This window comes from Fukomys damarensis, unplaced genomic scaffold (genome assembly GCF_012274545.1).
Source record: "Fukomys damarensis isolate Sample0158 unplaced genomic scaffold, DMR_v1.0_HiC HiC_scaffold_17, whole genome shotgun sequence".
Classification (NCBI taxonomy): Eukaryota; Metazoa; Chordata; class Mammalia; order Rodentia; family Bathyergidae; genus Fukomys; species Fukomys damarensis.
In genome coordinates, this window is record NW_022900929.1 from 81,579,156 (window position 1) to 81,594,086 (window position 14,931).

The 14,931-nt window shown below is 57.0% G+C and overlaps 1 protein-coding gene across 6 annotated transcripts in view; it reads right to left on the bottom strand.

Moving 5' to 3' along the window:
• Positions 1 to 14,931, bottom strand: part of Rab27a (RAB27A, member RAS oncogene family) — a 38,359-nt gene that overhangs the window by 10,120 nt on the left and 13,308 nt on the right. For 4 of the 6 annotated variants that reach the window (XM_010609046.3, XM_010609049.3, XM_033765261.1 and 1 more), the window contains exon 2: positions 1,612 to 1,785. In XM_010609046.3, coding sequence (XP_010607348.1) covers positions 1,612 to 1,764 — 153 coding nt within the window. In that variant the 5' untranslated portion in view covers positions 1,765 to 1,785. Of the gene's footprint in view, positions 1 to 1,611; positions 1,786 to 7,944; positions 8,360 to 14,855 lie in introns of those variants that run through there. The other 2 variants (XM_010609048.3, XM_033765260.1) reach the window with 2 other exon arrangements.

Here is a 14,931-nt window from a genome sequence, read left to right on the forward strand (position 1 = left end):
TCCCAGTACAAAAAAAAAAAAAAAAAGTTAAATAAATTGGCACCCTGGGAAACACAACCTCACCCTGCGTAAGCTCCTGCTGCCCCAGACTTCTCTGACATCTGAGCTGCAGGTCCGTGTGGATCTGAGGGGCCTCACTGGGGGCCGCGGTGACCCCTCCAGGGCGCCATGCGGGTGTGACACCGCCCCACAGGCACACACACTGTGTCCGTCCTTCCCGAGGATGCCTGGCGGAAGAGCAGGTCCTGTCCTCTCACTGCCTACCCTCCAGTTTCCTCGCGTCTCTTCTTCTTGCCCGACTGACCAGCAGAGCCTCTGGTGCTGCGTGGGGTGCAAGGCCTGAGGGGCAGCCCCTCGCTTACCTCAGGTAGAGAGCTTCACCTCTGGAGTCTCAGTGTGGGCTTTCCAGATGCCTTCATCAGGATGAAGATATTCCCTTCAATCTTCATTTGCTGAGTATTTGTTTAAAATCAAGAAATAGTGCTGGATTTTGTCAAGGGTTTATTCTACATCACTGAGTAGCCCAGGCCGGCCTGGAGCTTGTGATTCTCCTGCCAAGGCCTCCTGAGGAGCTGGACTGTAGGTGAGCACCAGCACCACATTTTACATGCAGACCAACCTTTCTGTGCCCGTGTTAAGCTCTGCCACGCATGCGTGGCTCGTGTTCTGTTTGCTGCTGGCCCGTTTGCTGGTGGTGCGCTCACTCACGGGGTTGCTGGGCTGCAGATGGACCCTCAGAACCTCTTTGTTAACTACACAGGCTTCCCAGGAGGAGCCAGACTCTTCCACCCTCTCTGCGCCGGTGTCCTTGCCTCCAGCTCGTTCGGCCTCTCCTGTGGGAAGCTGCTGGGTCCCTCAGCCTGCTGACGGCTCGTCACCTGGACTTCTACTTCCTCCTGAGTCTACTTCACTCATCTGTGCCTAGAACTTCTCCATCCCTGTGTATTATGACATTTGCGGTTTTATAGTATTTCTTCACAATCTTTCTAGTAGGTAAGCTTGGCACCGTTGCCCTTTCATTTTCTAGAAATGTAGCTATCATTTCCAAGAAAAGAGCGTTTACTTATCTCCACTCTAATCTTTATGCTTCCTCTGCATGCCTTTCAGCTCAGCTTAATTCTGTTTCTCTGGGTTTTATTGTTGTTTTCAGATTCTGGGGATTGGACACACGGCCCTAGGCGTGCTGAGCACGCTCCACGACAGCCCAGGCCTTTGTAAATGTTTGCTGTGTTTGTTTTTGTTTTGTTGGTACCGAGAACCAAACTCAGGGCCTCATGCGTGCCAGGCAGGAGCTGTGCCGCCGAGCTACAGCCCGGCCCTTGTAAATTGTATCTTGAGACAAAGTCTTGCTACAGTGCCCAGCCTGGCCTCCACCTTTGGATCCTCCTGAGAAGCTGGGCTTCTAGGCGTGAACCATCTCTGGTAAGCGGCCCACAAGCAGGGGTGAGGAGAGAACAGCTGGAGGTAGAGGTGGACAAGCAGCTGTGGGCTGAGGGGACAGCAGGGCTGCTGCATGCCGGACAGGGCCTCAGTTCCATCCTCCCCCCGCCCTGCGCCCAGCCACACATAGTCGGGCAGGCACCAGGTCTGCACGAAGGGTGCAGAACTCACCAGTCTCTTTTCCCTGAAGTCGATGCCCACCGTGGTGATAAATTTGGAATTAAATTTACCATCCGTGTACTGGTATAGAACACTGGTCTTCCCTACTCCGGAGTCACCCAGGGCTAAGAACTTGATGAGGTAATCGTAGTCTCCGTCAGACATAGTGAGGGGCTCGGTGTTCACCTGCAAGACACAAGCGAGCCTGCTGAGCCCACTGGAAGCGGCAGCCGCGTTCTGTGCAGAGGGGTGTTGTGCGCACAGTGGCCAGGCCCCGGGCGTGCTCAGCGACACACGGCTCCACCTTCCGTCACTCTGCTTCAGGACAAGACCCGAGGCAGAGTGACACAGGAAGACCAGCGGGCGGGCGCCATCTGCAGAAGCTGTCACAGCCGCGGGAGGAGCTGGTCCTGGAGTAAGGACTCCCTTTTCAGCCTCCTGAGCCGGTGTCTTTCCCAGGACATCTCAGCTATTTTTTTTTTATTATTGGTGGGTGAGACAGGGTCTCAGTATGCAGTTCAGGCTGGCCTTGAACTCAGGGCGATCCAAGGTGTGATACATGCTTGCTTTTGTCTTCTAGAGATGCAAACCCAGAGCACCGGGCCCACTGGAGACAGAGCGTCTGCCCGGGAAGTCAGTACCTCCCCGTCCCCACTTCCAAGTCTGAGAAACTATTCTGACAGCAGGAAACACTCTTTCCCCACCACCACCACCTCCGCCTGCCTGGGTGCACACATCCAGCGCCTCCACCAGGGCCGTGGACTCCTCCATCTCCTGCACCATCTGCAGCACCGGAGCCAGAGGGCATCTCTGCCCATGGGAGACAGCAACACCAGGAGGACCTGGGTCTCAGCTGTCTGCCCAGCCCCGCCCAACTCTGGGTGCTCCATGGCCCAAAGACCCGGACCGGCTCCGAGGGGGCTCTCAGAGCTGCACAGGTCTTCCCAGCAGAGGCTGGCCAGCTCTGAGCGGCGCCGGCCCACAGAGCTCATCCTCAGACCACTTTTGGCTCTTCTGGGCCCGGGTGGGTTCTAACCCCTGCAGTTCACCTAGATCGGTTTCAAGAGTTCAGTGACAAAAACATATTAAAATCCATCCTAAATGTACCCATCCACTACAGCAAGCTCATACTTGTTCCAAAGACTTGCAGCAAGCTTTAAAAACTGAGTTAAATCAGCTAGGTATAGTGGCCATGCCTGTCATCCCAGCACTTGGGAGGCTGAGGCAGGAGGATTGCCGCGTGTTCAAGGCCAGCCTGAACTACATAGTGAAACCCTGTCTCAAAAAGGAAAAGAACTGAGTTAAATCATGAGACTACAAAACAAAAGTACTTCTGACTGGTATAAAAAACCACTCTGGGCCAGACCACATGAACCTAACCAAACATCATAGAGTCGGGTTTTGATGGCTTTAATGCCCCTACTGGCTCTAGGCGGCAGATGGCTCTGACCCACATGGCGGTTCTCCAGGGCTCCCAGCAGCTACAGCTGGGTCAGTGTTTTTCCTACCCAGCTGGTACCAATAATCGAACCCACCTCCACCTCCAGCTAAGTCATGGGTGCTCTTGTTCGGTCAGACTGCTGGCAGCTCTTCCAAGTCATCCGCAGAAGGGAAATCAGGCTCAGAGCAGCGCAGACTGCCCCAGGCTAAGTTCGGGGGTTGAACACAGGACACACAAAGCGACAGCCAAAGACAACAGGGCGGTGAGCTCCCCTTGCACCCAACCCACAGACGTAGTTTGAGACAGGAACCTAACTGTAGGGGTTCTGCACCCAGAGTTCACCTGCCCCGTGCCTGGCTCCTACACTGAGGCTGGGCAGGGCCCGAGAGGGCTGACGGACAGCGACAGTCACCTCCCACGCTACCTGAAGGCCCGGCAGCCCAGCACCCAGCGCAGGCGGTCAGTGCAGGTCTCCCTGGAAACCGCACACGCTGTGGAGCCTGGCGAGCTGGCCCCGCTCAGCGACGCAAACTTCAGGAGAGGCGTGCGGGGCAGCGGCCTCCAGGGGACCCAGGCGTTTCCAAGGCTGCACGAGAGCACACAGGTGTGCTCTCCCAGCCACCTGCAGCGGGGCTCACTGCCGGCCCCGCCCGGCCTGGGCCCACAGAGTCATACGATGCTTGTCTTCCTGTGTCGGGCTTAGCATGACGGTCCCTGCCCACCCATGCTGTTGCAGAGGACAGGATTTCATTCTTTTGATGGATGAATAGTATTCATGTATTTTCTTTATCCATGTTTTATTAATTCTAACCTGCACACGTTTTCTAATTTTCTATTTTTAAAAACTGAGGTATATCTTCGTTATTTTGAACTGGAGATTGAACTCAGGGCCTTAGCACAGAGCTACAGCCCAGCCCGTTTTGTATTTTTTGTTGGATTTGAACTTGCAACCCTCCTGCCTCAGCCTCCCAGAGTGCCGGGATGGCAGGTGTGCACCAGCAGGGGTGTATATTATCATTCAGTCTTAATGCAAAGCAGGTTGTGCTGCTCCCGTCACCAGGTGTCACTGGAGACGCGGCTGCGTGGAAACACTTGTTGGCCTCTCCTAGCAAGACGGAGACAGCTGGGAGGATACACCGCACCGACACGCAGGGCGGTCTCCAGGAAGCACTGTCCTGCGTGTCAGGTAAGTGTGCACACACTCGGAACCCAGGCCGTGGGAAGCTGGCGGGCAGGCAGGGTGCCTCCCCCCACAGAGGTGCAGGAACCACTCAGCCCAAAGCTAAGGATCACAGGAACACAAGCGCATGGGCAGCACCAGGCCGCGGGTCTGCCCCCATGTGGCGAGCCTTACACAAGTTCCATCCCACAGCATCCTCTGCCAGTCCCAGCCACCGCAGTGGGGCCAGGACGCCTGCTTCCACCTGGCGAGAGCCTCGCTCCACAGAGAGGCGCCCTGCGATGGTTTTCTCCGGGGAATAAGAAGGAAATGGCTTCAGTTAAGAGAAATGGGAGTCTCCTGCCCCCCCACCATGGGCCCAAATTCCCCAAGAAGCTTCAGGCTAAAGTCAGTCATGGGCTCCGACCTTGGAACCCCAGGCACTGGGCAGAATCGTTTTCAGATCACTGCAGACAAAGCAGCCAGTTTCTGAAACATAAAACTTCCCTCTGTTTCCCACACCGAGTGTGGAGACTGAAAGGCAAAGAGCACATCGCGTCGGAGGGAAGCGGCCTGCACCATCTCACCTGCCCACCGCCCCCGAGCAGCTATGCGCCCACGGGACTCAGTCCGTGGGAGGAGTGGTGACCGCAGGCGTGGTGAATCCGCTCCTGCACTTGTCTGTCCTGGTCGCCTCAGTCCTTCCCAGGGAAAGCGGGACAACTGCACCCCTCACCTCCCGAGCACGTTGCTGTAAGTTTTCAGTGAAAGTTATTCCTAGCAGTGCTGCTGCCAATACCCTGGATTCCTCAGCGGGACACTCGGGAAGAAGCGCAGAGGGGTGCGGTCACCGCGGGCCTCCTCTGTGGTTCCTGCAGTCCCCCTGAGGACGGCGGGAGTCCCGCAGATCCCAGCCCTTGGCCATCCCTCCTCCAGGTGGAAGCCTTCGCCTCACTGCTCTGGCCCAGGAACCGCGCCATCGCCGCAGCTGTGCGGGCTGCTGCTCAGCCGTGGTGTGGACTCGCGTGGGGCCAGGGTCTGCCAGCCGGAGAGGCAGCTGCCGTGAGGGATTCCAGGCGAGCGCTCTTCTCCCACCACCACCTCCTGCTCCAGGGGCCCCAGGCAGGGACAGCTCAGCACCCCGTGTCACCTCTCTGTGTCCTGGGAAGGGTGCGGTGTAGCCACACTGGCCGTGGGCCAGGGCCACAGGTTAGGGTCACTCGGCGTTTGTTAATCCAATACACTGGCCGCTCAGAACGCCCGGCTTCCCCTGTAAATGTGCAGAGACTAACTCAGCGGATGGTGGTGTTCTAACAACAGCTTCGGAGAAGAAAATAATCTCGGTGCTGCTGAGACTGCACAGCCCGGGTTCCTTTTGGGGCCCAGAGAGCAGAGGCCCCTCTCCACACACGGGCTGCACTTCCCAGGGTCGCACCAGGAGCAGTGACAGCATGGGCTCCACAGGGTGCAGGGAAGGAGTCCAGAGGGGGAGCTCGCTCCCGATTCTGCCTTGTTGTGTTTTTTGCTTTAAATGATGGCTCTCTCGGCTCATTTCCTCACAGATGTTTTGGGCTGCAGTTATGGGGTTCTGAGGATCACCGAGCCCTGCTGCCGAGCGCTCTGGACAGTGGCCACTGCGCCACCTCTCCTCCCTTGCACTCAAACCCTGGCTGACTCAAACCGCAGCTTCTCAGAGTCATGCCTAGCGCCACACCGCCTGGAATGGGTGAAAGGCAGCAAGGCTGAGGCCTGCCTAGGGGTGTGGACCACCGCCCTGGCCCGAGTCACTGGCTCCCTCCAGATCCAGACCCCTTAGGTACCCAGGCCATGTCTCTGTCCCTCCTGCCTCCCTCCTCAGAAGCAGGACGGGGCCAGTCCTTAGGTCACTTGTGGGAAAGGAAGGAGCAAGCACAATACCACCCTAGGACGGGAAATCTGTGCCCTCAAAGAGAGTGGAGGGAACAGTGGGGAAGATACAGGTAACCAACTGCATCGATGATCCCTTCCTGCATCTTCAGGGACACCTTGGGGCCATCAGAAGTGCCTGCTACTCAGGAGGCTGAGGCAGGAGGGTCACCAGTTAGAGACTAAACTGGGTAACAACAAGTCTAAAATAAAATTTCTAAAAGTGCTGCAGATGTAGCTTAATGGTACAGAGATTGCCTTTATCTCTGGGGTTCAATTTGAAAGAAGAAAAAAAGGAAAGGAAGGAGTACAAGTTCCAGGGAGCATAGGAATCTAAGTTGGGTAGAATACTCAAAAGTCCACATACACTTTGAAGAAGACAATGACATGTTGATGCAAGGAACCTAAAATGCTGGGAGTATAACACTCTGTGCACACAAAAATCCACTTTATCCTAAGGTATAGTACAGACAGTTTGTAATAGCTCAAACTTGGAAACAGCTCAACTGCCCATCAACTGGTGACTGGATAAAGGTGTTTTATATATATAAAATGGAGAACTACTCAGCCATAAAGACCGAGAAACCAGGGTGGGATTTAGCTCAGTAGCACTGCGTCTGCCTCACAAGTGCAAGGTCCTGAGTTAGGTCCCCGGTACAAAAATAAATAAATAAAATCAAACCCATAATAATGAGAAAGTAGAGACATTTATAGCTAAATCGATGCACACGGAGACCATACTCTTAGGTGAAATAAACAGGGCACACATGGGTAAATACCAAACAGTTTCTCTGGTGTGAGAAACTGAAAGTGTAAGTAAGGATCAAAATGTATGACAGAGGCCAGGCGTGGTGGCGCACGCCTGTGATCCCCGCACTCGGGAGGCTGAGGCAGGAGGATCGCTGTGAGTTCCAGACCAGCCTGAGCTACATAGTGAGTTCCAGGTCAGTCTCAACTACATAGTGAGACCCTGTCTCAAAAAAACAACAAAAATGTATGACAGATAATGAGAACAGGAAGAAAAGGTCTAAATAGGAGGAGGAAGTAGGAGGAGTAGGGGAAAGGAAAAAATATGAGAAAAGGAAACAAAGTCCTTACAAATAGGAGGAATGGAGGGATTGAAGGGAGGGCTGGGCAGTGGGGAAAAGTGAGGACCAAGACCTGCCATGCCGAGGTGCAGGATCGCAGCGATGAGTGTGACGGGGCTCTGTACCTGAAATGTCCCAATGAACTCGGTGAGGAGATAAATGACAGTGCAGGACGGCATAACCTCCGTTCACTCAGCCTTTCCTAAGGACTTAGAAGACCTCTCTTGTGTTGCATTTTAGCCACAAAACCCTTTGGCCCAGCGACAGCCCTCATGAAAGTGGCACGCGTGAGTGCTGGGGCCCGCGGAACGAGCCACGGCAGGGCCAGGGGTCCTAGGCACTCAGACAGACACACGCGCGCTCAGCTCTTCAGACACAGCTCCAAATTGAAAGCCCCGGCACGGGAAGGAGCAGACGGTGACTCCTTCAGCTTCTCTGCTCCCATAGTCTCTGCTGGAACAGACGCTCACGAGGGGAATGTGTCGGGCCGAGCGGAGGCCCGGACGGCCCACGCTTGTTAGTGGGGGGCACCTGGCTCAGTGACGCAAGACGCTCATGAACGTCAAGCGGGCAGAGATGAAGGAGCAAGACTGTCCAGTCCAGACGCTGGGCCGCGGATTGCTAGTGACTTCTGTGGTGCTCTTGGGAAACAGAATAGCTGTCACCCACGGGACACCACACGTCCCGAGACGGCTCGCATCTGTGTCCCCTCCCTCTGGAGGTGGTCACCGAGGGGACAGGGCAGGCCCTACCTGTTCCAGTGCTTTCTCCATGGCCCAGCAACTCCCAGGGCGTCCTGATGGGGCAGGTGCAGCTCCGCCCGTCCCCAGCAGCCCAGTCAGGAGCCGCGCCTGGAGTCCTTTCTCGGGGGTCGCCTCGGTGCCTTCAGCTGCTTCTCAATGCCCGGCCCTCACGGTGTCTCTCTCCTTTGGAGGCCGCTGGTCTCCTGACCGCTGCCGTCCTGCACGCTGCTTGTCCACTGTCCCCACCCGGCTGACCACAGCCAGCTGTCCTCAGACACTGTGTCACTGCACGGAGCTCTACAGCCCCTTTCTTCCTTCGCTCCCTCCGCTCCCTACTGACCCCACCAAGTGACTGCGGTGTCCTGGGCCCCGAGATAGCGGCACAGGCGTGGATTAGACGACGTTTGCTGGAGGCCCCACAGCCCCTGATAAGCAACCACCCTGCGTCCAGTATCCTGTCCACAGCTGCGGAAGGTGAGGCAGTGGCCATGTCCCTGAGCACTTGTCATCTGAGGAAAGGCAAGATGAAGTTGTGCATGACAAAGGACACAGCATTCTCCCCTGGGAGTCGTGTCCACACTGGGGGCGCCCCAGTGAGCGGGCCTGTGGCCTGGACCACAGCTCTGCACTGACTTCCTATGTCAACAGTGGGGCCGCATCTGACTGGGAGCGTTTACCGCAGCCCTCACCAAAGGACTCAGGACCAGGCACCCGGCAGGCGGTGTTTACAAAACAGGGGCTAGAGAGGGGTGGAGCGAGGCCTCGGCCAGCCCTGCGGTGGAGAAGCCAGTTTGTGAAGCGCTCAGTTTGCTGAGCATCGGGCGGGAGCCGGGCACCTGCCTCCCAGGATGCGCGTGGGCCGCACAGAAGCAGAGAGGGAGCCGATGCGGCAGGACCTGTGGTGCTGCACTTGCACGGCCCACCCACCCTCATCTCCTGCCTGCCTCTGCCTCCAGGCACCAGGATGAGGGGCCAGGCCTCAGTCACAGCTCTGTGCAAACAGGCACTGCCACCCTGGGAACAGAGGGGACAGTGGCTCAGAAACAGCAGGCCTCAGGGCCACGCCAGGGAGGCTGAGACAGAGGACACCAGCACACACAGCCCAGTGGCCAAGATGCAGGGTTCCCCACACAGCAGGGGAGGGCAACCCCAGGCCTGGAGCCACAGAAAGGCTTCCCGGTCACCCCTTGTGGCCCACGGGCCCAGCGCTCTGTGAGGTACAGGTCCAGGGCAACGGGGTGTACACGGCGGGCACCTCTGCTGCAGGGCCCAGTCCCCGGCCTGACCCAGCGCACCACCGGCCACACCTACCACCCTCCAGACAGTGGCCAGGCAGGAAACGTGTGTCAAGCCCTGCTGGAGTTGCTCAAGGCTGCGGCCTTCAGAGGAGAACACCATGCCCTCTGCTGTCGGTGTCATTTACACAGCGCCACCGGGGCAGGGATGGGCAAGGCCCGGTCCTCAGACCAGCCGTGCCCAAGGGCACAGACCCGTGTGTCCTGTGCACACCAGCGAGACAGCCACAGAGTCTGTGAGCTGCACGTGATCAGATCACACAGGACTGTGCAAGGCCAGGGCCTGTCAGGCACCCCAGGGAGAGGGCTCAGGGCCTCAGAGCGAGGGAGGAGGGTTCCACGCTGTCCCTGCCAGGCCCTGTGCTCTCAACTTCGCCCCTGCTCCGCCTGTGCCCGTGGCCTGTGCTGGCCTTTCCAGCCCGGGGGCTCTGGACCTCAAAGCACTGCAGCCAGTCAGCCTTTTATAGCCACTTCCCTTAGTAATGGAATTAAGTTAGTGGTCTGCATCACCGTCCCAGATGACGGCCTCTGTCTGTCCTTAGCACCCGGGGGCCTCGGGAGCAGGGGGGCCAGTGCTTTCCTGCGGCCCCACTTAGTCCTGCTCCTGGGTTCCAGTGCTGCTCTGTCCTCCTCACTGCAGCCCTAGGCCACGGACCCGGACGTGGCCCCCTGACCCGACGGCAGGTGGGACAGTGCGGGGGCGTCCAGAGCCGCGCTCACACAAGTCTGTGTCACCCGGGTTCCCTGATGCCGTTCCGGACGTCCGGACGCTCACTCCAGACGAGGGCAAACCCTCACATCGGGGATGCACAGTGAGCAGCCTGCGAGGCCCCTGCACTGGCCACACAGCCCCAACGGGAGCAGGAAGCACCTTCGGCACACAGTCCAGAGCGTGCACACTGGTCCACCTGACCCGTCCAGATTCCATGTGTGAACTTCACGGCAGCTTTCCTCAGTCACCAAACTTGGAAACCCTGAGATGCTCTTTGGTGGATGAATAAGGCAATGGAATATTATTCAGCCCTGAAAAGACATGCACTACCAAGCCCGGAGAAGCCAGGGTAGAAGTCTAGAGTACACTGCAAAGAGACAGCAGCCAACATGAGAAGGCCCGTGCCTTCTGATTCCAACACACAACTGCCAGAGTAGTCAGTGGCAGGGACAAGAGCCTGCCAGGGTCAGCATTTTCGGGGCACCGAAGCTACTCTGCATAACTACACGGTGGATGTTTGCCAAGACCCATAGGATGGGGACACTAGGAGTGGAGTGAATCCTAAAGTAAACATGAACTTGGGTGGGCCTGGAAGGCTGAGGCAGGAGGATCACTTGAGCTGAGGTGTTCTAGACCAGCCAGGAAAACAGTGAGACAATATCTCACAACAAAGAAACAAGAAAACTATGGATTTGGGTGATAATATGTATCGATGTAAGTTCATAACAAATCGTGCTGTTCTTAAGAGCATGGCAACAAGTGTATTCCCAGCACTTGGGAGGCTGAGGCAGGAGGATCACAAGTTTAAGGCCAGGCCAGGCTACATAGTGAGACCCCGTCCCTGCAAACAGGAAGATCCACTCTACTTACTATGGGCTCTGACAGAGGAAGGCTGCACACAGCAGAGTATCGGAACTGTGTATTTTCCTGCTCAATTTTACATGAACTTAAAATTCCTTTCAAAAAGTAAAGTCTATTTTTGAAAAGTTGAATCTTTAGAAGCAGTTTTCAGTGGACACGTTGCCCTCGTCAGTATCTGTCTCCCACCTGATGACACTGCGTCCGTCCTGCGGTAAGGCTCTGTCTGACACCTGCTGGGCGGCTCTGTGTGCAGCCTTCCCGTCCCCCAGCACTGTGTCTGGGTGAGGATCGCGGCCCCAGGTCTGACAGAGACCGTCTGCAGCTGAGGGGTGACTTTTCCCTCCACTGTGTGATGTCCAGGTTTTGCTGTGTTCCTCTTTCTCGCCTCTTCCTCTCGCTCCTGGCCTCTGCTTTTCCTCGCCCCCTCTCCAGGGCGGAGGTAATCAGTTCAAGTATTTAAATGAACAGGAAGTGAGATGTCTAGTGAGTGCCAGGTACATGAACGTATCTGACCTCAAACCAAGCTTCAAAGGCACCATACTACGAGGCTGAGGCTGGAGGACCGCTGTGAGCTTGAGAGCAGACTGAACTACATAGTCAGTTCAAGGCCGGCCTGCACTTTAGTGAGACTGTCTCAAAAAAAAAAAGAAAGTACCTAGCTAGGTGTGGTGGTGCATGACCATGATCCCAGCACTGGGTAGGCTGAGGCAGATGGGTCACTATGAGTCCAAGGCCATCCTGTGCTACACAGTGAGACCCTGTCCCAAAATAAATAATAAATACTACCACATGGGCCCGAGATTTAGTCCAGCAGTACCACGCCTGCCTGGCAAGCACAAAGTCCTGAGTTTGACTCTCAGTACCGGAAACAAAAGTGCTGCATTATATTTATACTTATTTTATATTTATATATTTGCACAGATTGCTTATCTTGAGGGGTACTTGAGATGTAGTCACTTAGAAGCAGAAGTATTTTTTCTTCAGTATTGGTAATGGAACCCAGGGCCTTCACACTGAGCTACATCTCCAGCCCATTTTTCATTCTTAGACGGGGCCTCACTAAGTTGCTCAAGGTGGGCCTGAATTTGTGATCCTCCTGCCTCAGCCTTCCAAAGTTCTGGGACTGTGGGTGTATGCTAGAGGTAATTACTATAGAAAAAATTCAACTAAACATGTGCCTCATCCTGCAGAGGAACTTGAAAAATTCATAAGCTATCTTCAGAATTTTTTTCAATATGACATTGGCCGTTAGGTCCTAGGCCTTGCACCTCAGTGGTAGCCCCTAGAAATTATTGGGTAATAGCTTTCAACACAGGCTGGCACCTCAGGAGATAAAGAAAGCTCTTGCACGTGTGGTGATGCAACCCTGCCAGAGGAGACAGCCTGTGTCAAAATCGCATCTTCTCTCTTGACTCTGAAAAGTTCCCCACCAGTTTCTACACTGGCCTGACTTGCCCTCGGCCCAGAACATGATCTCCCCAGGGGGCACCGCATGGCCAGGAAAGAATGGAGCCCACCATGGGCCCCTGCGACCCAGGGCCCTGAGCTCGAGAAAGCACCTTGGACAGGCAGAGGCACAGCCTGCAGCCCCGGCCAGGAGCCCAGACCCTCACTCCCCTCCTCCCTGCCAGGCCCCAAGCACTGTCCAGAGCTGTAGCTCACTGGGGGGTACCTGCAATTTACAGAACTTTTCAAGTGTGGGAGGAAGATGCACCCATTGCAGGACGGACTGAGCCGGGTCCGGAGAGTGCCCATCCTGAGAGTGCGCCCAAGAAACTCTGAGCCCAGCCCCCGCAGACCCTGCCAGGCCTGCGTGGGCAGAAAGGACAAACCGAGGGATCGCAGAGACCATGCAGGAGCACAGGACACTGCGCCCTGTGCCTCGGGCACGGCACAGAGACAGGTCCAGGCGAGTGCCCAGAAGGAAGAGGGCAGTGCAAGGAGGCTGGCGAGCAGCAGAGGCCATAGGGGGACAGGGAGGGCAGCCTGCACAGCCTCCTCAATGCCCAGCCTGGCCTCTGCACGGCTCAGTGAAAAACTCCCCGCATCCGAAGGATGGGACAGTGCAGCCCAGCTGCTGTGGAGGGAGCAGTGGAGGTCGGAAGCCAGCACCCCAAGGCCGGGGCACCCCTGCTCCACGTCCCCACGGCCACGCAGGACCCACTGCAGGGCCCGAGGAGGGCTCTGGGTGAGCAGCGGCACAGAGGAACCCCAGCCCTCCTCTCCTGCCGGGAGCCACCCAGCCGGCTGCAGCGCTGCCTCCCCAGCCCACGGCAGACACGTGCCTCTGGGGCTGTGGTGGCAGCCAGGTGGCCCAAGCACGAAGGACACGTGGGCTGGGCAGCTGGTGATGGCAGCACAACCAGGGATCCAATCAGGACAGGTCCCCAGCTGAAGATCAGTACGACACGGACCCAAGCTTCTGGTGGGGACGCAGTGGGAGAGGAAAGGCATTATGTAACCAGCGCTTGCTCAGCCCTCTAAATAAATCCTCCAAAGCAGGCTTCACTCAGTCCTCCAACAAGGGATGCCCTGCTGTAAGGAGAAGATAGTGAGACACGGAGTGCACTCTGGGAGGCTGAGGCAGGAAGATCGAAAGTCCCAGCCCACCAGGGCAACTTAGCAACTTAGTGAGACCCTGTGTAATATTTAAAATAGAGACAAGCTGGAAACAGCTCAGCGTGAAGACCCTGTGTTCAATCCTCTAGAACAAAAAAACAAAAACAAAAAAGAAAACCGAAAAGGTTAGGAAACTTGCCCAATGTCATGGTGAGTGGCAGATCTGAGATTCAAGCCAGGCACCCTCTCCACTTCCGTAACTACTGTACTGTGCAGGTCCAGCTGGGTGAGTCGTCTCTAGCTAGCATCTAGAAAACAGAACTAAAGCTCAAAGGAATGGATAAGGAGGGGTCAACAATGCAGCTGTGCTTCCTGAGGCTTCCAGAGAGGCGAGGTGAGTGCTGACATGGAAAGAGCTGTGGTCCCAGCACTCGGGGAGGCTGAAGCAGGAGGACTGCAGGTGAAGCCCAGCCCTGACTACTTAGTGACATAGGGAGACCCTGTCTCAAAGTGAAAAACAGAAAGTGCTGGGGATACAGGTCAGCGTGAAGGCCCTGGGTTCAGTTTAGTACTGCAGAAGAAAAGGGGGTGGCAGGGGACACAAGGAAAGAGCTTCCTCAGCATCGAGGGTGTGTGGAGTGGGTGGGCCCCAGGGGCAAGGTCCCCCTCGCGTGCAGGTGACGCCCACCAGGGTCCCTCTGAGGGGGCCCGGAGAAGGACAGGGAGGGTGTGAAGGGAGAGGAGGAGAGGGACCACTGCAGCCTGCTCCGACCCACCCCGCCTGCCCCCCAGGGCTCCGGGTCCTCTCTGCCCCTGGGGACACCGCCTCGGGCAGCAGGGCAGAAGAAGAGGAGGAATCACGCGGTCCCGGCCAGGTCCCGGCCAGGCCTGACGGGAGCAGGGCACCGAGGCGCAGGGAAGCTGAGGCCGAGCAGCTCCCAGGAACCAGCTACACCAACCAGCGCACCGGACCAGGGACAGTGAGGTGTCCACTTCTGACCCAGCAGACAACCACATGGAGGAACCCCGACAAGCTGCAGCCTCCAGGCAGAGTCCCTGGGATGGGGCAGCTCTCAGACCGTGCACGGCCAGGACCTGTGCTGGGGGAGCAGCCCAGACAGGAGGGGCCCGGCGCCCACTGCACCCCGCTTTCGCCCCAGGCACCCACGCCAGCCAGGCTCACAGACCCTAACCCCACCGCCCAAAGCGACTCAGCCTCGCAGTGACCTCCCACTCCAAGTGTCACGCAAGGGTGAACGCCTCGTGTCACTTTTGAAGCCCGGAAGACAGAGGAAGGACCCGTGGGCACCACACACACACCTCTCAGCCAGGCCTCAGGACGTGTCCCGGCCGGAGCGCAGTGGCGCTGCAGGGGAAGCTAGTGCCGTCTGAGCCCCTAAATTCGGACAGCAGAGCTCAAAGGCAGGACGTCAGAAGGAAAAGACAGATCACAGCCACACCGCGAGCAGCAGAACACTCTCTGGGCCCCCTACCTCAGGAGCAGAGTCGCCAACGCGCTGGCCACGTCCAGCCGCAGTCCCTCAGCGAGGCCTCCCTGGGTCCGCGTCC